The sequence below is a fragment of the Leucoraja erinacea genome, chromosome 23 (genome assembly GCF_028641065.1).
Source record: "Leucoraja erinacea ecotype New England chromosome 23, Leri_hhj_1, whole genome shotgun sequence".
In the NCBI taxonomy this organism is placed as follows: Eukaryota; Metazoa; Chordata; class Chondrichthyes; order Rajiformes; family Rajidae; genus Leucoraja; species Leucoraja erinaceus.
Genome location: NC_073399.1, coordinates 19,590,344 through 19,613,589, shown reverse-complemented (window position 1 = coordinate 19,613,589; position 23,246 = coordinate 19,590,344). Strand labels below are relative to the sequence as shown.

The 23,246-nt window shown below is 42.1% G+C and overlaps 3 protein-coding genes across 3 annotated transcripts in view; 2 read left to right on the top strand and 1 right to left on the bottom strand.

Annotated features, from left to right (window-relative positions):
* Window positions 1-11,803, bottom strand: part of nup85 (nucleoporin 85) — a 45,290-nt gene extending 33,487 nt beyond the window's left edge. The window contains exon 1 of the mRNA XM_055654038.1: window positions 11,623-11,803. The gene's annotated coding sequence lies outside the window, so the exon portion shown is untranslated. The remainder of the gene's footprint in view (window positions 1-11,622) is intronic.
* Window positions 1-23,246, top strand: part of LOC129708355 (jupiter microtubule associated homolog 2-like) — a 122,061-nt gene that overhangs the window by 56,360 nt on the left and 42,455 nt on the right. The gene's annotated exons all lie outside the window — the stretch shown is intronic.
* Window positions 11,800-22,015, top strand: LOC129708356 (small ubiquitin-related modifier 2). Its single transcript, XM_055654044.1, has 4 exons — window positions 11,800-11,956; window positions 18,879-19,007; window positions 19,842-19,913; window positions 21,353-22,015. The coding sequence occupies exons 1-4, from the start codon at window positions 11,936-11,938 to the stop codon at window positions 21,413-21,415; spliced, it is 285 nt and encodes a 94-aa protein (XP_055510019.1). The 5' UTR covers window positions 11,800-11,935; the 3' UTR covers window positions 21,416-22,015.

Genomic DNA, 23,246 nt, shown 5'->3' with positions numbered 1-23,246 from the left:
CTCCTTCTACTATATCCCCTTCTCTCCTCCCACCAAATCGTCCATCTCTGTTTTAAGAAGGAACTGCAGATGCTGGAAAATCGAAGGTACACAAAAATGCTGGAGAAACTCAGCGGGTGCAGATATGGAGCGAACGAAATAGGCAACGTTTCGGGCCGGGGCCGGTTCGGCCAGAAACGTTGCCTATTTCCGTCGCTCCATAGATGCTGCTGCACCCGCTGAGTTTCTCCAGCATTTTTGTGTACCTTCATCTCTCTTCATCTATATCCCCCATCTGAAAAGAGAAGAGAAGGCTTCTCTTCTCTCTTCCAACCAAATCTTCCAATTAGCTTACAATGGCTCCTTGAAAGTGGCAACACAAGTAGATAGATTGATCAAGAAAATGTACAGTATGCTTACCATCATCAGTTGAGTTAATGAGTTTCGAAGTAATGTTGCAGGAAATAATGTTGCAGCTTTATAAAACTTTAGTTTGGCTGGATTTGGAGTATTGTCGGCAATTCTTTTCGCACCATTACAGAAAGGATGTGGAGGTTTTGGGGAGGGTGCAGAAGAGGTTGCCAGAATGCTACTTTGAGTAAAGGGTATTAACATGAGAGGTTGGACAAACTTGGGTTGTTTTGTTAGAAACAGCTTCTTCCCCACAGCTATCAGGCTATTGAACTCAACCCAAACAAAACTCTGAACATTAATAGGTCATTATCTGTTTATTTGTACTTTATCTGTTTTATTTATTGATGTGTGTATATATTTATACAATGGTATATGGACACACTGATCTGTTCTGTATTTATGCTTTCTATATTCTGTTGTGCTGAAGCAAAGCAAGAATTTCATTGTCCTATCTGGGACACATGACAATAAACTCTCTTTGGAGTGTTGGTGATTGAGGGGAGACCTGATAGATGTGTATAAGATGATAAGAGCTATAAATAAGGGAGACAATCAGTACCTTTATCCCAGGGTGGAATGTCAAAAACTAGAGGGCATAGCTTTAATGTCAGAGGGGGAATTTTTTAAAGAAATGTGCAAGATTTATACAGTGTGCTGCCAAATGCGGTGGTGGAAGCAGACAGGATAGTGGCAGGGAATGGAGGGATATAAATCACAATGCAGACAGAGTTGATCAGTTAAACTTGCATCGTTCACTACAGACATTGTCACCCAAAGGCCGGTTTCTGTGCTGTACTATGTGGGTTTAGTGTAAGGAAGTTTGAATACACCAGTAAAATTGTCTTACAACAATTATACAGTTCTCTAGTAAGATTACACAAGTCAAGTCCAAACCCTTAATAATCAGCGACTATGATAGATTCCTTCGATGGTGGGGAGGTCAGAGCCGGTGATGGCCTGGGCAGTGTTTACAACTTTTTGCAGTCTTTTCTGCTCCTGGACGTTCAAGTTGCCAAACCAGGCCACCTTGCAACCAGTCAATATACTTTCTATTGTGCACCTGTAGAAGCTCAAGAGAATCCTCTTTGACATACCGAATCTCCGTAATCCAGGAAGTAGAGGCGCAGATGTGCTTTCTTCATGATTGCGTCAGTGTGCTGGGTCCAGGAAAGATCGTCGGAAATATGCACCCCCAGGAATTTGAAGTTTTTGACTCTCTCCACCATGAGAGTTGATGTAAACAGGATTGTGGGTCCTCAACCTTCCTCTTCCAAAGTCCACAATCAGTTCTTTGGTTTTGCTGATATTGAGAGCCAGGTTGTTGTGCTGGCACCATATGATCAGTCGGTCGATCTCACTTCTATACTCTGACTCATCACCATCTGTACAACACTTTCTCCTGAAGAGTGTTTCTGATCTGTCAGACAGGTGTTGGGAGGGGTGGTTCTTTATTATAGAGAGAATTCTTCTGTCATCAGCTGTGGAGGTCTTCCTTGGCCTGCCAGTCACTTTGCGATTAGTAAGCTCACCAGTGCTCTCTTTCTTCTTAATGATGTTCCAAACAGTTGATTTTGGTAAGCCTAATGTTTGGCTGATGGCTCTACCAGTTTTATTCTTGTTTCTCGGTCTCATAATGGCTTCTTTGACTTTCATTGGCACAACTTTGGTCCTCATGTTGATAAACAGCAATATAAGTTTCCAAAGGTGATGGAAAGACTGGAGGAAAGACTAAGTGCTGAGAGCTCTCGTATACCTGCATTCAGGACGCATTTTAACACACCTGAGCAATTACAAACGCCTGTGATGACATGTGTCCCAAACATTAAGGTGCCCTGAAATGGGGGGACTATGTATAAACACAGCTGTAATTTCTACATGGTGAAACCATAATGTATAAAAATACCCTTTAATAAAATCTGACAATGTGCACTTTAACCACATGTGATGTTTTCTATTACAAATCTTAAATTGTGGAGTACAGAGGCAAATAAATAAATGATGTGTCTTTGTCCCAAACATTATGGAGGGCACTGTATGTAGAAGAATTTCTATGTTCAGTCATAAGTCGCTGTAATTCTCTATTGCAAGGAGTTATGGTGGTACAGTGAATACACAATGCAGAAATTGCCAAACATTCAAACTATGAAGATTAAATGGGTGTGGGAAGAATGGGAAAGTGATGCCAAGATTGGATCACCCATGTTTGTACTGAATGGCAAAGAAGGCTCAATGGCATAATTGGCCTGCACCTGCTTCTATTCCCCATGTATATGCTTAGATAAAAGCTCTTCACGCATTAGTGTGGTAGAAATCTGAACTTCATTTCCATGTGAGGTGGTTACTGAGCAGTCAGTTGCTCATTCTAAATCTGAGCTGGATTATTATGAACTGACAGGTATATGAAGCTCAGTTATGGGCCAACTATGATCTCATTGCATGGAGTAAGAAACTTATGGGACCAATTGGCCCACAATAGTTTTTATGTTGCCAGTGACAGGGTCCAGTAACTAGACAGTGGGGCACCCAACAACCAGGTTGTGTGACAAGTGACAGCCTGTTAGGACCAGTAGTTACAGGGGTTGCAGTATTGGAACTCCATTAAGAGTACACTGGTTATTTTGTTCTTCACTTAGTAGCACTCTCATCTCTGAGCCAGTAGTTTGTGGGTTCAAGGCTTATTCTAGAAATTCCAGCTCCAAAGGTTCTCAGGTGACATTCCATTTAAAGCAAAAAAAAAACATTCCAACACCTGTAGTCATAAGGTCATAAGTGATAGGAGTAGAATCAGGCCATTCGGCCCATCAAGTCTACTCCGCCAATCAATCATGGCTGATGTATCTCTCCATCCTAACCCCATTCTGCTGCCTTCTCCAATAACCTCTGACACCTGTACTAATCAAGAATCTATCTATCTCTGCATTAAAAAATATCCACTGCCAGTCTCAACAGCCTTCTGTGGCAAAGAATTCCACAGATTCACAACCCTCTGACTAAAGAAATTCCTCCTCATCTCCTTCCTAAAAGAGCGTCCTTTAATTCTGAGGCTATGACCTCTAGTCCTACTCTCCCACTAGTGCAAACATCCTCTCCACATCCACTCTACCCAAGCCTTTCACTATTCTGTATGTTTCAATGGGGCCCCCCCTCATTCTTCTAAACTCCAGCGAGTACAGGCCCAGTGCCAACGCCCATCATAGGTTAGCCTCCTCATTCCTGGGATCATTCTTGTAAACCTCTCTGGACCCTCTCCAGAGCCAGCACATCCGTCCTCAGAAATGGTGCCCAAAATTGCTCACAATATTCCAAATGTGGCCCTATCAGCGCTTTATAGACCCTCAGCATTACATCCCTGTTTTTCTATACAAGCCCTCTTGAAATAAATGCTAGTATTGGGTTTGCTTTCTTTACTACCGATTTGACTTGCAGATTAACTTTTTGGGAATCCTAAACCAGCACTCCCAAGTCCCTTTGCACCTCTGATTTCTGGATTCACTCCCCATTTAGAAACTAGTCTATGCCTCTATTCCTGCTACCAAAATGCATGACCACACTTTATTACACTATATCCCATCTGCCACTTCTCTGCCCACTCTCCCAACTTTTCCAAGACCTTCTGCAAAGTCCCTGTTTTCTCTACACTACCAGCCCTTCTACCTATTTCGTATCATCCTCAAACTTGGCCACAAAGCCTTCAATCCCCTCGTCCAAATCATTAATATACAATATAGTCTTTTGTGTCTCCATGATACTCCATCTATCTATGTATGCAAATGATAATTGTTCTAATTATGGATAATGCAAGTAATATTGCGAGCTGCTTGGATTCATCTTTTTTCTTCAATTCTCCAATTATCTCATAAATGTGCAAATGATGTGCATTTTCATCTACCATTCTGCTCCCCATTTTCTAAAGTACTATTCATGTCCTCTGAATCTCATATTATTTTCATATTTCCTTGTTTCATAGAAGGAGGTTATTCAGCCCAAAAAGTCAATGAGAGCTCTCAGATCAATCTTATTCCAGGAGCTGTACGTGATGGATTTGTGTATCATCATGTGACTCACTCGAGAACAGACGCATGCACGGTCCCCACCACCTGGGGCGCCGCACGATTGGCAGTCCCGCCAACAGTCTGTTTGTTTTTTCATCATACTTTTAATTTTTTTTGTGTGTTAAAAGTTCGTGTAAATGTTCTCCAGTTTGTTTTATGTCGGGGGAGGGGTTGGTGGAAACTTTTATTGAGTTTTCTACCTTGCCAGAGATGCGATTAATTTTCGGATCGCATTCTCTGGTCGCTCAGCAGCCTACCATCGATGGAGCTGGAGGCCTCCTCGGATTGACCTTGGGGGGCGCATCGGAGTCGATCCCTGGCCTGCAGACTTTGCATCGGGAGCTCACAGTTTCGAGAGAGGCCGTGGATGTCGGGACCAGCCCCGACCTGGGGTTCGATTGTCCGGCATGGGGGAGCTGACATCCATCCAATGCTGGAGCTGATCGCTTCGAAGCGAAGGGCCTGCCGCCGTCAAGATCATCCCGTCAATGGAAGGCTCGAGGCCCACGACCGCGGGAGAGCAAAGGGAATAGAATGAACTTTTTTCCGCCTTCCATCACAGTGAGGAATGTGGAGGCGTCACTGTGATGGATGTTTATGTTAAAATGTGTTTTGTGTGTTCCGTTGCTTTTTATTTTTGTATGACTGACTTGGCAAATAAAATTCCTCATATGCTGCAAAACATACTTGCCTTATGAACTTTAAGTTTATGAAAGAGAAAGAAAGAGATTAATAAAGATATATAATAATTTTTATGTAGGGGTTCCCTGAGACATGACAATTATTTCAAGGGTTCCGCAAGGGTAAAAAGGTTGAAAAACACTGGTCTGGAGAATGGTGTTTGGAGACATAAATCCACACCAACCATCAATCACCCATGCACATTACTTTGATGTTATCCCACTTTCTCATGCACTCCCTTCACATTGAGAACAATGAGAGATTGGTAATGGCCTACATTTGTGTTAATCTTGTGAACAATCTAACACCCCTGAAATTTGCATACAAGAAAAACAGGGGACTCCATTTTACTTGCTCAACATTTAATGCTGGATCACCTTGACAATAAGAACACTTATGTCAGGAATGGGTAGGGGGACCGGAGAGGGTTGGAGGAGTGTGATATGTAGAGGAAAAATGTGTGGGGGATTGAAGGGAAAGGGACTGGACGCAGAGGGAAAAGGATTGAAAGTCAAAGAATGAGGCTGGAAAAAGCGGGAGGCATGGAGCAAAAGTGTGTGGGGGTAGGAGGGTGAGTAAAGGGGAGCAGGGAATAGTTGAATAAAGAGTTAAGAGTGTTTTATTGTCATATGTCCCAGATGGAACAATAAAATTCTTACTTGCAGCAGCACAACAGAATATGTAAACATAGTACACTGTAAATAATATAATAAACAAGACAAAAAAGTTCAGTGCGGGATATTTGCAAGTGGGCAATGTCTGAATACCCGTCCAAAAGTGTGATAATCAGCTGCTAAAGCTTCCACTTTACAACTGTCTCATCGTCCTGGTAGATGATTCTGAACATGACATTATCTTTAAATCTTTGGAGCATCTTGGTATCTCAGTTCCTTTCTCAGATCTTTACCTTCAGAGTCTCTTCGGCCAATTTAATTAATTGCATGTAATATCAAAAAATGACCAAGGCAACTGGGTCTGTCAAAAGCTGTGGAACATAGCAACATACTGACGAAGTGCTGAAGCTTTGCACTCCAGAACCAGTTTCGATTTAAATCTTTTTATTTGAATTTCACAGCAATTTGCATACATACAATGATAACAGACAGTGACAGTCAAGGCATAATTGTGCAACAGTATGTAAGCGACCCTCAAAGCCCTTACCCTTACCCACCTTCAACCCACCCGAATCAGGTCGGAACCAAACGGGGACAAACAACACTCACATACATACACATCCACACAAATATGGTAAGATAAACGAAACAAAAAGTACTAAAAAAAAGGGTCATTAATAACAGTAAATAAGTAAGTAATTAAATAAATAAGTGGGGGGGGGGGGGGAGTTAAGGGGAGAGCAGCTGAAGTAGAGCAGAACAATGGTGGAGAGCACTCAGTCCTCTTCCGAGTCCGGGGACAAGTTGAGAGAGTTAACAAGTTCCAAGAAAGGGTTCCATGTATCTAGGAATGTCTTGGTAGAGCCTTTGAGAGAGAACCTAAGTTTTTCAAGCTTTAAATTGTAAAGCACCTCCTTAATCCAGCGGGTGTGTGTCGGGGGACAGGTGAGCAAGATCAGTCTCCGGGCTTACAAGGTTGTAAAAGCTAGAACCCGTTTCACCGCAACAGAGAGGTTGGTGTTGGGAGGGGTACCGAAAATGGCTGACAGTGGGTTTGGAGGAATAGCCTGGCCGTAGGCTCTGCTTATCCAGTCGAAAGCACTCCTCCAAAAGGCTGCTAGCTTAGGGCAAGACCAAAACATATGGTTATGGCTGGCAGGAGATTGATTACATCTGTTGCAGGTGTCCCTAACAGCGGGGTAAATTCTAGATAATCTTGCATTTGTGTAGTGGACTTTGTGAAGGACTTTGCATTGGATTAGGCCATGACGAGCACATATGGAGGAAGAATGGGTCAAGTCCAAGGCAGAGTCCCATTGCTGGTCTGTTAGTTTCGTATTCAGCTCACCCTCCCACGCAGCTTTTAATGAGGTATGAGGTTTCAATATAACCGACCCTAACAAGTTATACAAAACAGAGATGCATTTCTTCCGGTTGGGATCTAGAGCTAAGATGGTATCGTTCAGGGTTTCAGGGGCGCGATTTGGGAAATGGGGGAATGTTTTCGTCACAAAATCCCTAATCTGGAAAAAACGAAAAAGGTGGTAGTTTGGGAGGCTATAGTTGGACGAGAGCTCCGCAAAAGACGAAAAGGTGCCATCCTTGTATAGGTTTTTGATACTACTGATACCATTGCTATGCCAAATTTTGAATGCGTGGTCTGTACTTGAAGGTTTAAAGATGTGGTTTTTAAGCAGTGGGGTCAAGATGGAAGGGCCCTGTAAACCGAAGTTTTTCCTGAGTTGACTCCATATCTTGAGCGAGAGGGACGCAATTGGGCCTGCACCCACAGATGTTATAGGAAGGGGGAGTTGGGAGCATAGGACAGACAGCAACGGGAGATGTGAACTCGCCTTTTCCATGTGTACCCAGGTCGGTAGGTGGTCGCAATCATCATTCATCCAATACAGGAGTTTTTGCAAGTTAGCTGCCCAATAGTATCGCCTAAAGTCAGGAAGTGCCAAACCGCCGTCACTCTTAGGAGACTGCAGTATCGCCTTTCAGATTCTAGCCGGTTTGCTACCCCATAAAAATTTAGATATTGTCCTTTCTAATTTATCAAAAAAAGATTTAGTGATAAGTATAGGGACATGCTGGAAAAGATACAGGAATTTGGGTAGGACGACCATCTTGACCAGATTTATCCGGCCCACGAGGGATAGCGGTAAAACTGACCAGCGGTCAAAATCTCTTTCAGCTTTCTCAACCAGAGGCAGAAAGTTTGTGCGGAACATATCAGATAAGGGTGTTGTGATAAAGACGCCGAGGTAGCGAAACCCGTCCTCTGCCCATTTGAATGAGGTTAAAGAGCGAGGGAGCTGCTTAGCCAATGAGTTAATCGGTAATAGCTCACTCTTTTGGTAGTTAAGTTTATAACCAGAATACGCGCCAAACCGTTCTAAAATATTCGTAATCACAGGGAGAGAGCTGACTGGGTTCTAGATATACAGGAGCAGGTCATCCGCATATAATGAGACTTTATGAGTTGTGTCGAACCATGTAATACCTTTAAAGCCCTTCTCTGAGCGTAACCAGACCGCTCAAGAAATGACCAAGGCAACTGGGTCTGTCAAAAGCTGTGGAACATAGCAACATGCTGACGAAGTGCTGAAGCTTTGCACTCCAGAACCAGTTTCAACTTCACAATTCATGCTGTTTGGCTATAATGCTGGCACTTGCCCAAGAATGTAGAAAAATGTCTGAGTTGTCCTGTCCACAAAAAGGAGAAATTGATTTTAGTTAATTAGTGCCCAGTTAACATCTTCTCAATCAGCAGCACAGTGATGAAAAGTGTTATGGCACAGGTATTTCTCAAAGGTTTCTCAAATATCCGGAGGCCACTTAGCCAACAATATCAGGTCTCAGAACATTAACCTTCCTACTATCCTTACTTCCCTAGAGCCCTGCAACTTATTGTCTCTGAGTTGCCTTTCACTTCATCCGACTTGGTTTAGTTCTGAAATTCAACGTGAAAACAGGGCCTTTGGCCCGCCGAGTCCACACCGACCATCGATCACCCGTGCACACTAGTTCTATCTTATCTAATTTTCTCATCCATTCCCTTCACATTAGGAGCAATTTTATGGAAGCCAATTAACCTGTAGACTTGCACATCTTTGGGATGTGAGAGAAAATAAGAGCATCCAGAGGAATCACAGGGAGAACATGCAAACTCCATACTGTAAACACCTGAGGTCAGGATTGAACTTGGGTCCCTGGCGCTGTGAGGTAGCAGCTCTATCAGTTAGGTCAACGTGCTGCTCAAGACTTGGAGAGGATGGAGGGCAGTTGTGATGAGGAGAGATTGGAAAGGTTGGTTTTATTCTCATTGGAACATAAGAGGCTGAGGGGTGAACTTACAAAGGTTTAAAAAATGAGGGGCACATTTAGGATAGTATTTTTTTTCAGGATTGTGGAATCTCGAACCAAAGGGCATTTGTTTAAATTGAGAGGGGAGAAATTTAAAGGTGAATTGAGGGGTAAGATTTTCATAGAGGGTGGTGTCTATCTGGAACAAGCTGGCAAAGGAAGTGACAACTGTAACATTTAAAAGCCATTTGGAGAAATACTTAAGATAAGAGACCTAAAGGGATATGGGCCTAATGTGACAAATTAGATTAGTGTAGATGGGCATCAGGGTTCGAATGAACGAGATGGGCCAAAGCAGCCTATTTCTGTATCATTCTATGATTCTAGGACCCTATTGTAAAATACAACAATTAACCTATCAGCGAGTCATTCGTTTATGGAAGGAAACTGAAGAACTCACACACTCTGAGGAAGAACAGTCAAACCCCACACAAACACACCCAGAGGTCAGGCTCATACTCAGACCTCTGCAGCTGTACCAACTAATCTGTTGATCTTCTTTTTATTTTGGATTTTGGCAAGACCATTTAGCTTCAAATTTCATTGCAGCCTTGGTCCAAACATTCTCCAATGAGCTGAATGCAGAGCTGAGGTGAAAATGACCGCCCTTGATAACCACGTAGCACTTGATTGTGTAGCATCAAAAAGAGGCGAAAAAGCAAATGAAAAGACATCAGATGAAAGTACCACTGGCAGGAATCGTACATCACTCAAATGAAGATGTCCGTGGTTATTGGAGGTTAATAATTTAAATCCCAGGATATCACTGCAGAATTTCCTCAGGTATATGTTGTGGACCCAAACATCTTCAGCTGGTTTCCATTCATGCCATACACCTGCCTGACTTAGAAACAGATCACGTTAGTAACTGAGATTAGTTACAGATAAATGGAGAAATGGCAGATGAAGTTTTCATCCGAATGAGGTGTTGTACTTTGAGGGGTCGAATATGAGAAAGTTCACAGCAAGGAACATAACAACAATGATGTACAGGGAGGTTTTGGGGTCCAAGTCCATAGCTCCCTGAAAGTGGCAATACAAGTAGATAAGATTGGTAAAGAAGGTAAATGGTATGCTTGTCTTCATTAGTCAAGGCATGGAGTATAAGAGTTAGGAGGTCATATTGCAGCTTAAAACATTATTTAGGGCACATTTGGACTATTATGTGCAGTTCTGGTTGTTCCATTACAGAAAGCCTGCAGTCTTTGGAGTGTTCAGAAGAGGTTTACCAGAAAGCTGCCTGGATTAGAGGGTATTAGCTAGGAGAGATTGGACAAACTTGGATTGTTTTCTCTGGTGTATTGAAGGTTGTGGGGAGACTTGATAGAAGTATATAACATTCTGAGATGCATAGATAGGGTAGACAGAATCTTTTTCCCAGGGTGGAAACGTCAAAGGGAGAACACAAGTACTGCATATGCTGGAATATTGAGAAAAAAACAAAGTGCTGGAAGATCTCAGCAGGTCACACAGCATCTGTGGAGGGGAATTGACAGATGACTTTTCAAGAAGAGGCCCTTCTTCACTCAAGCCCCCACAGGTGCTTCCATATCCGCTGAGTTTCTCCAGCAATTGTTTTTTGCTGGAAATGTCAGATTAGATGGTATAATTTCAAGATCAAAGGGGGGAAAAGTTGTAAAGGAGATCAGCAGTTCACATTTTTTTAATATAGAGTGGTGGGTGCCTGAAACACACTGCCTGGGAAAGTGGTGGACCCAGATATAATAATGCCATTTAAGAGGTTTTTACCAAGCATGTGAAAATGCAGGGAATGTAGGGATATAGATCACAAACAGAGAAGATTTGTTTATTTTGGCAATGATAAGACACAAAAAGCTGGAATAACTCAGTGGGACAAGCAGCATATCTGGAGAGAAGGAATGAGCGACTTTTTGGGTCGAGACCTTTCTTCAGACCATCCGTTTGGTTTAGATATTGTGGGCCAAAGGGCCTGTGTTGAGTTGCCTTGTGAGTAAATTATAGTACCATCTACCTAGTAGTACTAGGGCAAAACCTTCACCAACAAACAGCTCATGACTCCTTCCCAAGGGCAATTTGGGATGGATAAAATACACTCTGGCCTTGCCATAAATATCCACATCCCATATAATGAATAAACAAAGGTGGTTCCTGATAACTTACACTACCGGACATGATCCCAATCTACTATTTGTCAGTGTTGGTAAGGATGCTTAATATCATCGGTGAGTCCATCTAATTAAACAAAGAGCTAGGTGGCAACACAAGGAACTGCAGAATCTTGAGGAAAAACACACAGAGCTGAAGTAACTCAGCTGGTCAGGTAGCATCTGTGGAGGGAATACTCAGGGGGCTTTTGGGTCGAGATCCTTCTTCAGACCCAGAGATGGGTGGAGTACGGGAGCGAGCATTCAGAAATGGGAAGAGAACAGGGTCCACTACCTGAGTATCAGGCCCAACAAAGCAGGGTGAAGTGCAGATGCACCCTGCGCTCTCTGCAATTGTGCAAGGCGACATCCCACCCTCTGCCCTACCTGCCATCCCTCCAAGTGAGGGTGAGGGTGCGCGATCCATCCCTGACGTAATCGGCGTTGTCCAAGGTGAGTCACGTGTGCTGGTCCTCCGCGGCGCGCGCCTGGCCCCGCCCCCTGCCACTCTTCCCGCCTCACGCTGCTGACGCGCGCCCAATCGGGTTCGGGGCCGGGTCGCGGGGACACGCACGTTGCCTTTTATCATCGTACGTGCGCGCGAGCGAGAGCCGCCGGGGGCGCGCACCGGTCTCCCCTCCCCCATTAATCCTGCTCCCTCTCTGTCTTTGTGCCGGAGAGACGTAGGCGAGAAGACACAATGGCGGACGAGAAGCCCAAGGTAACGCGGAGCGGGAGGCGGGGGAAGGGCGGCGGCAGGTCGAAGGCGGCAGCTCGGCTGCCATCCGTTCTCTGGCTCTCGCTTTTCGCCCCGCGCCGCCGCGGTTTGGCGAAGTTTGGACCGTGGCCGCTCGTTCGGCCCAATTTGAAATTTTGCCGCCATATTCGGTACGACCTGGGCCCGAGGCCGGGATCACTCGGAGCACGCCTCCCCGAAGGCCGCGAGGCCCCGCTGCAGGCCGGAGGCTCTGCCAGCTGAGCGGGGTGCGGCGGGGAAGGTTGGTGCAATTGTTGGTGTCCGACATGTGGGAGTCTCATCCGAGCGGCTGAAGCCCGAAACTGGCGGCCCCAGCAGCACGCCTCCTGCGCTGTCGGTGGTAATGGGAGCCCGGCTCGGGCTATACAAACGTATGTATGTGAGATACTTTAGCATCTAAAACTCGGACGCCTGTAGTGTGTTTTTAAATCCACGCAATCCCGCCAAAGGTTCACAACTCGGGTAGACGCAGTCTGTCCTTATGCAGTATTTTCGGTGCCCAGTTGTGGCATTCTGGGGTATATTTATACACAGCAAGCTCCAACATCGAACAATGCGATAATGAATAGACTACCAATGTAACTCCCAGACTGTCCGAGCTAATTTTCAATTGGAGCATCAAGATTTCAGCATCTCTTGTTACTCTACAACGAGCATGCCAATCACCAAGGTTGCTGCTGATCTACTCAACAAATTTCCTGCCCTTTTCGTGTGTCCTTTGATTTCTATAATTTATTATGTTTTGAATGCAATCAATTACAGCACCACGGATGTCCAAGTTATAGTATGCCAAGGTTCACCACCCCCTGGATGCAGAAAATCCTCATCTCGGTCCTAAATATATATTTTAGAATACCTATTATTTTCAGCTTACTGCAGATGGGTAGTATCTTGCACTATGGTGACAACTACCTCCAACAGTGTTGTCCACATACAGGTTTTGAGCCAAAGCACTGACAATTCTCCCCCCCCTCAGAAGGATGTTGCTCAGCTGACTGAGTTCTTCGGCAGATTGTTTAAGAAGTAACTGCAGATGCTGGAAAATCGAAGGTAGACAAAAATGCTGGAGAAACTCAGCGGGTGAGGCAGCATCTATGGAACGAAGGCAATAGATGAAAGTTTAGGCAATAGGCAACGTTTCGGGCCGAAACCCTTCTTCAGACAGATGGGGTTCAGCCCGAAACAGTGCCTATTTCCTTCACTCCATAGATGCTGCCTCACCCACTGAGTTTCTCCAGCATTTTTGTTTACCTTCTTCGGCAGATTGTTTGTTGCTTCAGATTCCAGTATCTGCAGTTTCTGGTGTCTGGCCAACCTCTATCAGATTGCATATTGGCATAGATAGTACTGTCTGAATTGTGGAACGCTTGTATTTGTATATTGCAGTGTTATATGGGTCTTATTGGCTATACAGTATCTTATGATCAATCTGCAGTTAACATTCTCAGAGATCTGGACTCCATTGCTATGCACTCGCCCCTTCTGGAAAGTAAACATGATTGAGCTTGATGAATGACAAGAATTAGATACAGGAGTAGGTCTCGTGTCTCATTCAACAAAATCATGGTTATATTTTCTCTCAGCTGCTTTTCTGCACTAACCGCATAGATATATCTCTAGATTGCAAACACTCAATGATCAGGTCTCCGTGGGCCTCTTGAACAGAGAACTATATTTCACTGCCATATGGGTGAAGATTTTATTTCATCTGCCTTTGACGACTGATGCAATATTTTGAGACTGACCCCCAGAGCAAGGCATGCTCACTTGTCCCCTAACGCAAGGCATATCTGTGCCTCTCTATTCTATTGAAATCCATGTTAATACTCATTAAATATCAGCAAGACTTGTTATTGACTTTGTTTGCTGTGCCTTAGTTGGTACTGTGCTTGAACCTACAACCTTCTGACTCCAGAGTTGTGCAGAAAAATTATTTTGCTGGTTGTGTTGGAGATGTTTTATTTTGGCTGAGACAACATTTCTGTTTTTGCCTGGACACAGCATTTTGCAGCATTTCTTTAAAGAGCAAGGTGATTTTCTAGTACACCAACCGATGTTTATCCCCAACTCAACGTTACCAAGCTAAGAAATATGGTCATTATCGCATTGCCATAGGTATAAAGTTGCTGTGTGCTAATTAGCAACCCAATTTCCAATATAACTGATAATGTTTCAAAGTCAAATGTCATTTTCTGAAAGAATAACACTTTCTCCCTCTTGTACCCATTTTGATGAATGAAAACCCACATTAAAAAATCTGTAGCTGTTGTCTTCCATTTATTTACATTAACCCTTTCACACTGTTGAAAGCACGGTGCAAGTGGAGAACCAGTGACACATAATCTAGAAATAATTTATTATTTGAGCTTCAGACAATAGCCCATTGGGTTGCGTATTAGAGGTTACTGGACCCCGTGAATCTGTAATTCCGAAATAAAATGAGAACCTTTTTGAGTAAGGTAGAGTAAACAGTAGAGTGATTTATAAGCTTGTGAAACTTCAGGTATTTTGATTCTGGCAACTTCCTGGTTTTCATGAGTAAGTTAGTGTATGCATTTTAATTATAACTTAAAGGCTCAGACTTCAGTTATTCTTGTGGCCCTGTAATTCTGTACAAAGTTCCTTTGTGTGTTTAAAAGTGTGCAAATGCATAGAAAGATGAAAAAACAATGTTAATAAGCGAGTAATCTGTTAATGTGGGGTAGACAGCAATTTGATTACCAAGCCTGTACAGTCCCAAATCAATGTTGTTTTTATCTGTTAATTGAGCAAAATAACATATTCTGTAATGCAATTCATTACCTATAGTCTAACAGAAGGCAACATTTGGCCATTGAGAAATGTTCTGCAAATAGGTGAGTTGTGGTAGATTAAAAAGCAAGGTAGAGCTTGAAGAGCTGCGGTTTCCATTTGGTTCTTTCTTGGTAGCAATTAAGTTTTCCGTGGTTATGTTCTCCATTATCTCACCATTTACAGTAGTAATCTGCAAGAGATGGTATCTTTTAACTCATTTATTTTGTATTGAGATTATTCTTGTATAGTATGGAATATGAAGGTAACCTGTTGACCCATAGCTGTAATGTTCATGATATCATATGTATGAGAAGCAAAATATGAATTCTGAAATGATCTGCAGGTTAGGTGTCATATGAAGAAGATTGAGCTGCTGGGGGTAGTGTTTCAGCAGCCAAGGTGGTGGATAGTGGCATTTAAGAGATTTTGGATAGGCACATTGGATATGCAAGGAATGGGGGGACATGGATTATATGCAGGCAGAAAAGATTTGGTTTTGACATCATGTTCAGCACAGACCTTGTAGGCCGATGGGCCTGTTCTTGTGCTTTACTGTTCTATGTTCATCAATTTGGATTGAATATAGTGTGCACTTGTAGGTAACTTTTGCTCTCCACTTCATGGAATATGCAAAAGGGAAATAAGCCATTCACTTTATGCCAGTGTTTGTCTTTCCAAGTGCTCAATTCCAAAATGCATCTCCTACCACTTGTATGTGGCATTTTTTTTGCATTTCACTAGCGTCCATCTTCTAGAGAGTACTGGCTTTACTGATGCTGTACTTCATAGACCTGCTGGAGTCGCCATACACGCAGGTTGTGTAATTGAATGAACGTAAGTGTTACTAATTATTTCCTCTGTTTCAGTACCCTCACTATTGTCAGAAGGTAGTGCATTCTGATCCCAGCATGAAAAATCTGGGTTCAGTTGTAAGTGCACTACCAAGCGCATTGTGCATTGTTGGAGGTGCCACGGTTAAACCAATACCAGATCCCTTCCCTTTAAAAAGACCCCAAGGCACCATTTGAATTATCTGTATTCATGGAGTGATATTCGTCTATTAATAATCACATGGTTTTTGGGGACCTTTCTCCCTCGCAGTTGTGTGCTATTTTAGTTGGGGGGGGGTTGGGGGTTTGGGTCATTTGAGAAATTCATGTGCTAAGTGGTCATGTTGGCAAATTTGGGAAGTCATGGCCTACTCGCCATGCCATTTCCTAGCTTTGTGGTGTATGCTTACTTTAAAGATGTGCTAAGTTCCTGTTCAGGCCATTAATATATCAGGAAGAACAGAGATACAGGACTTGGCCTTGCAGTTGGCCAGTTTCATTTCCAGTGATTTTTTAAAATAAAGGTATGCTGGCAAAAAGTGTTATCTTGATACTCTTTATTTGATGCTGCTCCTATCAATGAGGAAACTAGAGCCAGAAGTCACAATTTCAGTATATCATTTCAGTGCACAATAATAAAAATGTTCTAATTTAGAAATGTTTTTCATTACTTTCCTACTTTTGTACTCTGTCTCTAATCATAAAGCCAGGATATATTTCTGAAGAAGGGTTTCGGCCCGAAACGTTGCCTATTTCCTTTGCTCCATAGTGCTGCTGCACCCGCTGGGTTTCTCCAGTTTTTTTGTGTACCTACCATTTATTATAATCACTTTCTCAATATGCCCATCCCCTTTCAATGCTCACATATCCTTTGTGTTTTTGTACCCTTATTGGAATTGACCTCTTTGGTTTATGTTGCCTCACAATTCTTTTTACCAAAATGTGACACTTCATATTTGACAGCATGAAATTTCATCTGGCACATATCTGCTCATTCACACAGTGGCTGTTTCTCCAATAGCAGCATCGTCATATAAGTTAGTCTGTATGAAAGAATCAAGCAAAGCCTTGTGAATTTATGAATTACCGAGCCTTTTTTTGTATATAACTGTAACAAACAGCAGATCTGGAGAAATTAGTTTAATGCATGTAGATTTTCAGAAGGCTCTTGGAAAGATGCTATACCACACTAGAAGTTCTTAAAAAGAGTTTGCGTATCTGGATAGACTAAAAAAGCTGGAGTAACTCAGCGGGACAGACAGCATCTCTGGAGAGAATGAATGGGTGATTTTTTGGGTCGAGATCCTTCTTCAAACTAGTCAGGGAAAAGGAAAACGAGATGTATAGACAATGATGTATAATAGAGACAAAGAACAATGAAAGATATGCAAAAATGTAACAATGGTTAAGGAAACAGGCCATTGTTAGTACCTGGAGTTTGGGATGATGTGCTGGTGTTTGTGGTTTGGTTCCTGGAAGTGAACAAACTCTCATCTTATTCTTCTTGGATTTGGAGGCTCTAACCAGTGAGGTGCTGGATCCCAGATATTTATTAATATTAATTTCTGTTGTTGATGCAAAGTTTAGGTGAGCACTGACGTGATGAGGGTGCAGAGCAGCTTGAGCAGGAAGTAGATTAATGAGGTGGGTATAGCAAATGGAATAAGTGTAAAAAATCATGATCTACTTTGGTAAAAAACAGAAAATCTATATCTTTAAATAGGCGGAGGTTAGTTTTTTTTCCGACATTAATCATTGAAAGTTAACATGCAGGTGAGCTAAGCAATTAGCAGGGCAAATTGTATGTTGACTCTTTATTGTGGTTAATTTATATATAAAAATAAAATTTTCTGTAGTCAATACTTAAATTGCTGATGATTTTGAGAACAGAAGGCTGGCTAGGGAGCATAGCAGGAAAGCAGTAGATGGGAGGCATAATACTGCAAATGCTATAATCTGGAGCATAAAATAGAATGCTGAAAGTACTTAGCAGGTCGAGCAGCACCAAGTGAGAGATTCGAGCTAGGGACCCTAAATAAGTAAGTCAGCAGTAAATTAAGGTATGTCATTCTGTTAGGGAAGCAAAGTGGACTAAAGAAATAGAGGTTTTAATTCTACATAGTGTCTTCTGTATCTGTTTCAGGACATCTTAAAATGCTTAATAGATAGTAACATATGTATGAAGTTCTTTGAATGAGGAATATTGTAATATAGGAAATGCAGCAGTCATTTGTACACAAATGCTTTGATAAACACCAAAAAAATGTAATAAATGACATTGATCCTTTTTTGATGTTGATTTGATTAGATGAGAGAGAAATCCCTGTTCTGGCTGCCATAAAGAGCATAAGGGGTCTGAATTTAACATCTCGCTTGAAAGATATACCCAGTCAGTGCCCCATTCCCTCAGTACAACACTAGATTTTTATACTTGCCTTCCATGGGACTTGACCTACAACCTGGTGATTCCATGAGGCAATGGTGTCACCAGCCGAGACTGGACTGAAGGTGAACAGCAAGCTCTTTTATCTGAGATCTGAATGGACAAATTTTTTTTTTTTTCCCCAGTAAACCTGCATCTTGCACATTTCCTGGTGCCTCTTCATAAATTAGTGGCCCTTGGAGGTGGATGTACTATAAACTGATCCAGTGTGGGTGGCTATTATGCCATATATACACTGCCATGATCTAGTTGAGCCAACAGCTGGTTGTGTTGCAATACCTGTTTAAAACCATTGTTTATTACTAAGAAAAATGCAAATTATTAGGTGATCGGATAACTAATTGCATTTATAAAGGGATAGGCAGGGTAGAAGAATACAGTTGTTCCATTTGAAGAATTTGGCTTTTTCTGGCCCCAAGATGAAAAGTCAGGTTTTTTTACATGGAGACGATAAACTTCACAGAAGTGTACAGCTTTGGAATTCATTGATAACAATGAAGATTAGTGTTTTTCAAGGAATATGAAAAAGATTGCAAAATTATGACGCATTATTTGTTCATGTGGAGGCTAAATGGACAATTTCCATATTACAACTGTACCTTTGTGTCTTTAAGTTTGCAGCTAACTAAATGTTGACCGTGTGATATAGTCTTATTTAGTTGCAGATGTGTTTACCCCAAAGCACTGTGGGCAAAGCAGTAAATTCTGGTGATTTTATTCATCTGTTATAGGTGGCTTATTTCTGGTGCAGGAATGTCTTTTTGTCTGACATTTAACTTTTGTTCAATCCACTCTCACCTACTGTATTTCTTCTCTACAGGATGTGCTGAAATCAGAAAACGACCACATTAACCTGAAGGTGGCAGGCCAAGATGGTTCAGTTGTGCAGTTCAAAATCAAAAAGCATACACCTCTAAGCAAACTGATGAAAGCATACTGTGAACGCCAGGTACAACAACTTGAATTAGTGTTTAAATCTTGGGTAATAACAAATATAATGCCCCCACGATTTGGTGAGCATGGTTCATGAATCAAATCTGCTTGTCTGTGTCTAATGGTTTTGTCATAAAAAGCATAATGTTGAGGTGTTATAGCAATGGAAAGGGATTTCATGCAGAAGATTTTGAGATCAAGTATGTTCTCTGCAATTTAGGCTCTTGAGTTAGTCCTGGGTTTTTTGTCTGGCTGACTGCAAGTACAGAATGGATTAATAGAGTTGAATTGCAATTACTGATATGTACCACCAGGTATGTAGATGAGGAATAATCTCCACTGATATTCACTGGGCTGATGCTTTAAGATATAATAAAGATTGCCAATATTTGGAATTCCCCCCCCCCCCCCCCCCCCCCCAAAGGACCTCTGGGGAGTGAACTGCACCAAGTAGAGTATATTATTATGAAATGGAAACTATCCTGTCAAGCCCATTTGGGGGAATAGTTTCACAGTAGCAGTATTCATCCTTTGACAACCTGCTATAATCTGATCAGAGTCTGATCCCATGAGAGAGCATCTTTGGGGGGGGCAACAATTAAATTCTACAGCAAATTACAGAGGGAGCATTCTTAATCCTCATACCTTTTATTACGTTCTCCCGAGAAATACCTCGGCCCTTGTGTGGATAGCAGCAGACGGGTTGGATTGATCTCCATAGAAGAAGTTATTGATCTCCATAGAAGTTATGGCTTTGGGCACCATTATTGTCCATGGTGTGTGTGTTGTGTTGTGCAGCTACTGATCTTGTCCCTTTTTATGGACCTGAAAACCCGTCTTATTTTTCCAGGGGTTGGCAATTCGACAGATCAGATTCCGGTTTGATGGACAGCCCATTAATGAAACAGACACGCCAGCACAGGTATGATCTAGTCCTGGCACACACCTCTGCAATGGAAGAAGGTCGAGCCTGGGAAAGGCACTGATTGGACTTCTTTATGTTAAGCTTTCTATCTTTTAGAGAATTCCTTTAATTTAGTAACATATTGTCCCTATTATTGACACGCTATTCAAGTGAGATTAAGATTTTAGTTGCCCAACAGCCTATCATTTTTCTTTGCAGGATCAAATCCTGGAAGTCAACCTGTGACAAACCTGGCTTGCACTGGGTGGGGAGCCTTCGATGCCAATAATTGTCCTAGATAGCAAATCTGCAGCTGGAAGTGAGGTTCTCCAAGTCTTCTTACATGTAAGGGGTGGCCAGATTGTCATATCTCCTAGCGACATAGAAAGCCAGTTGACCCATCGGTCTCTGCTTCAGAGCCCAATATTGTTTCTCCCCCTACTTCGCTGTAACATTCTGTCCAACATACCGATTACGCTCCCTGATTCTTTCCCGCCGCTTGCAATAGTAGTAATTCACAGCAGCCAGTTAACCTTTCGAACAGCACCACTTTGGGATGCGGGAGGAAACCAGGCCACCCAGAGGAAACCAATGTGGTCATATTTAGTTTAGAGATACAGCATGGAAACTGGCCCTTCAACCCCCGAGTCCTCACTGACCAAAGGTCACCCATACACTAGTTCTATCCTACATTCTATCCTACACATTAGGTACAATTTACAGAGGCAAATTAACCTACAAACCTGCATGTTTTGGGAATGTGGGTGAAAACTACAGCTCCCGGAGAAAACGCACCCAGTCACAGGGAGAACGTACAAACTCTGTACAGACAGCACCCGTGGTCTGGATCGAACCTGGCGCTGTAAGGCAGCAACTCCACAGTTGCGCACACCTGTGTGGAAGGTGCAAATTTCATTCACCACCTGGGCTGTTGAACTTGTGTGAAACTATTACCTGCAGCCACATGCCACTGCATCTAGTGAGAAAGAAGACGCATGCCGGGATAGGAAGTTACACTTTTATTTTGGGGGGTGGGGGGGGGGGTTGGGGGTTGTTCTGGTTCGTGGGTAGAGGTAAGAATTATTTTATCACAATGCTTGTCCTGAGGGATCCGTTCCCAGGCATAAAGAATCATCGTTGCGATTACAAACCCTTACATTGAATGTTTTTTGTTGGGTACCAGTGGTAAAAGGATGGCAGAATGCATTATTAGAAGACGGAGGTAAATAACTGTTAATAATATGAGCAATCACTGTAGGATGCCAGTCATAGTAAATGGTTGGACTTGAAGGTTTAAACTGTGTGGTAAAGTTGTCTCTATTCTAAGGTTTCCCCATTCCTTCTAATTTTATTTCCTTTCTGGCTTCCCCTCCTGAAATTCCTAACTACACATGTTTCTGCTTCATCTTGTTCTCATCTCTTTTGGTATTTTGGTCTCAGTTGTTGTGTTCTTGCAGTTGGAGATGGAAGACGAGGACACAATTGACGTATTCCAGCAGCAAACTGGAGGCCATTACTGACGGCTCTTGCTCCCCATGTGATTGCCAGATCCATGGATCATTTGTGCTTCTAACACAGCAAGTTACTCTCAGCAGCAGTTTGGAAAACACTTGTAGAATATTTTGCATCCGTGTACACCTTCATAACAGCATTTATTGTTTGCTGGTTAATCTTATTACATTTGATTTTAAATAATAAAAGTGACCAGTTTATAAAGAACAACCGGAACTCAATGGTTTTTACTGAAGTGTCTGACAGTATGATTACTTGACCAAACAAGATTTCTAAACCCAAAAATATCCATTTGACAAACTATATTTTTATTCTATCTGTTTGTGTTTGGCTCCTGATCTAGCTTAAATTTGCAATAAAATAAATTATTCATTTCACTGTTTTAATTTAGTTGAAACTGGTATTTCTCAATCAAATGCTGCCATTTCCTGTATCACTGCAAAGACGAGCAAATTATTTTATACAATTTATATTGTTGTAGACCCACAGAGCATTCCTGGTGCTGTGTTTAAAGTGGTGTAATATAGGTCAGAAGATGAATTCCCTCATTTTTGTTTTTTTCATGTATGCCTGTTTTCATAAATTCCTTATTAAAACACAAAACTGAACATGTTATGTGTTATCTTTCTTTTGGATGCCTCTCTTTTGGGTCTCTTTCTCTTGTTATTGCATTTGGGCTTGACTGGTCGTCAGTGCCTCTGTTATACTGAGTGATATTTTTTGGTCCATGATCTCTATGTGTTCCCTGATGTGAGCCTTTTTAAAAATATGTCATGGGCAAGATGGGCTGAAATGGTTACCTCCTTGTGCTCCATATTTGAAATCCAACACCATGGGTGACTGCCACTTAGAATGTTGACTGGAAAATAAATGAATGTGACCAATCTTTTAAAGAGGAACTAGAATCCTCTTTTGCCTAGATGTTGAGTTGACTCAATTAACAACTGATTATTGTACCATCCTACTCTTGCACAGAAAGTACTTCATTGTCACAAGTTATCATAGAGTAGAAACAGTCCCTTCAACCCACTGAGTCCACACCACCAATCAAACACTCATTTGCACTAACCATTTTTTATTCTCCACATCTCCCGCCATACACCATTTACAGTGACCAACCACCCAACCCACTGCATTGTAGGCATGTTGGAAGAAATCCACATGGTTACTGGGAGAACTTGCAAACTCCACACAGTATAGGTCAGGGTTGAATCAGATTGAATAGCTATTTTAAATCTTTTATGCAATGAGACATGGTTAGTTCAGAACAGGTTTGGCCAAACCCTCTGGGTCTTGGAGCTGCAGGTAATAATTTTCAAAAGTTCAAGAGCTGCAAAAAATGCACAACGTTTGTGTTTTTATTGCTAACACTTCATCTTATAATACCTGGGATTTCCTGGTGCCATAACCAATTATTCTGTGCCATAACCAATTATTCCTGGTGGTCTTGAGTCCCCATTCTGATTGTAAGCCTTTTGGCAGATGCATTGTTTGTTACTCAAGTTTTGAATTATTTAGACATACATTTGCAGTCACTACTGCAATAAACTCTCAACATGTCAAAATCCATATGCTGATGAAGAATGAGTTGTATTACACAGAATAACAAAAGAAGCTGTGATTGGTTTGTTGGTTGTTTAGGTAAAACTTTAACAAGGTTACAATGTTATTCCTTAACCCTGATTTTAGAGAATATTCAGTTGAAACAATGAGATATGTCCTGCTGTGACATTTCAAGTTGTTCCCATTGTGAGTGAGCAATGCTTGTCAATATGGTCCAATGGTTTGCCATTGTTAACAATTAATGCAAAATCATTTACCCTTCTGTTTTGTTTTTTA

Bases quoted from the DNA above. Each gene is read 5' to 3' on its own strand.
- LOC129708356 (XM_055654044.1), top strand. From the start codon at position 11,936: ATGGCGGACGAGAAGCCCAAG. The intron at 19,008-19,841 runs GTACAACAACTT...TTATTTTTCCAG, and splicing joins AAGCATACTGTGAACGCCAG to GGGTTGGCAATTCGACAGAT. The intron at 19,914-21,352 runs GTATGATCTAGT...GTGTTCTTGCAG, and splicing joins AAACAGACACGCCAGCACAG to TTGGAGATGGAAGACGAGGA.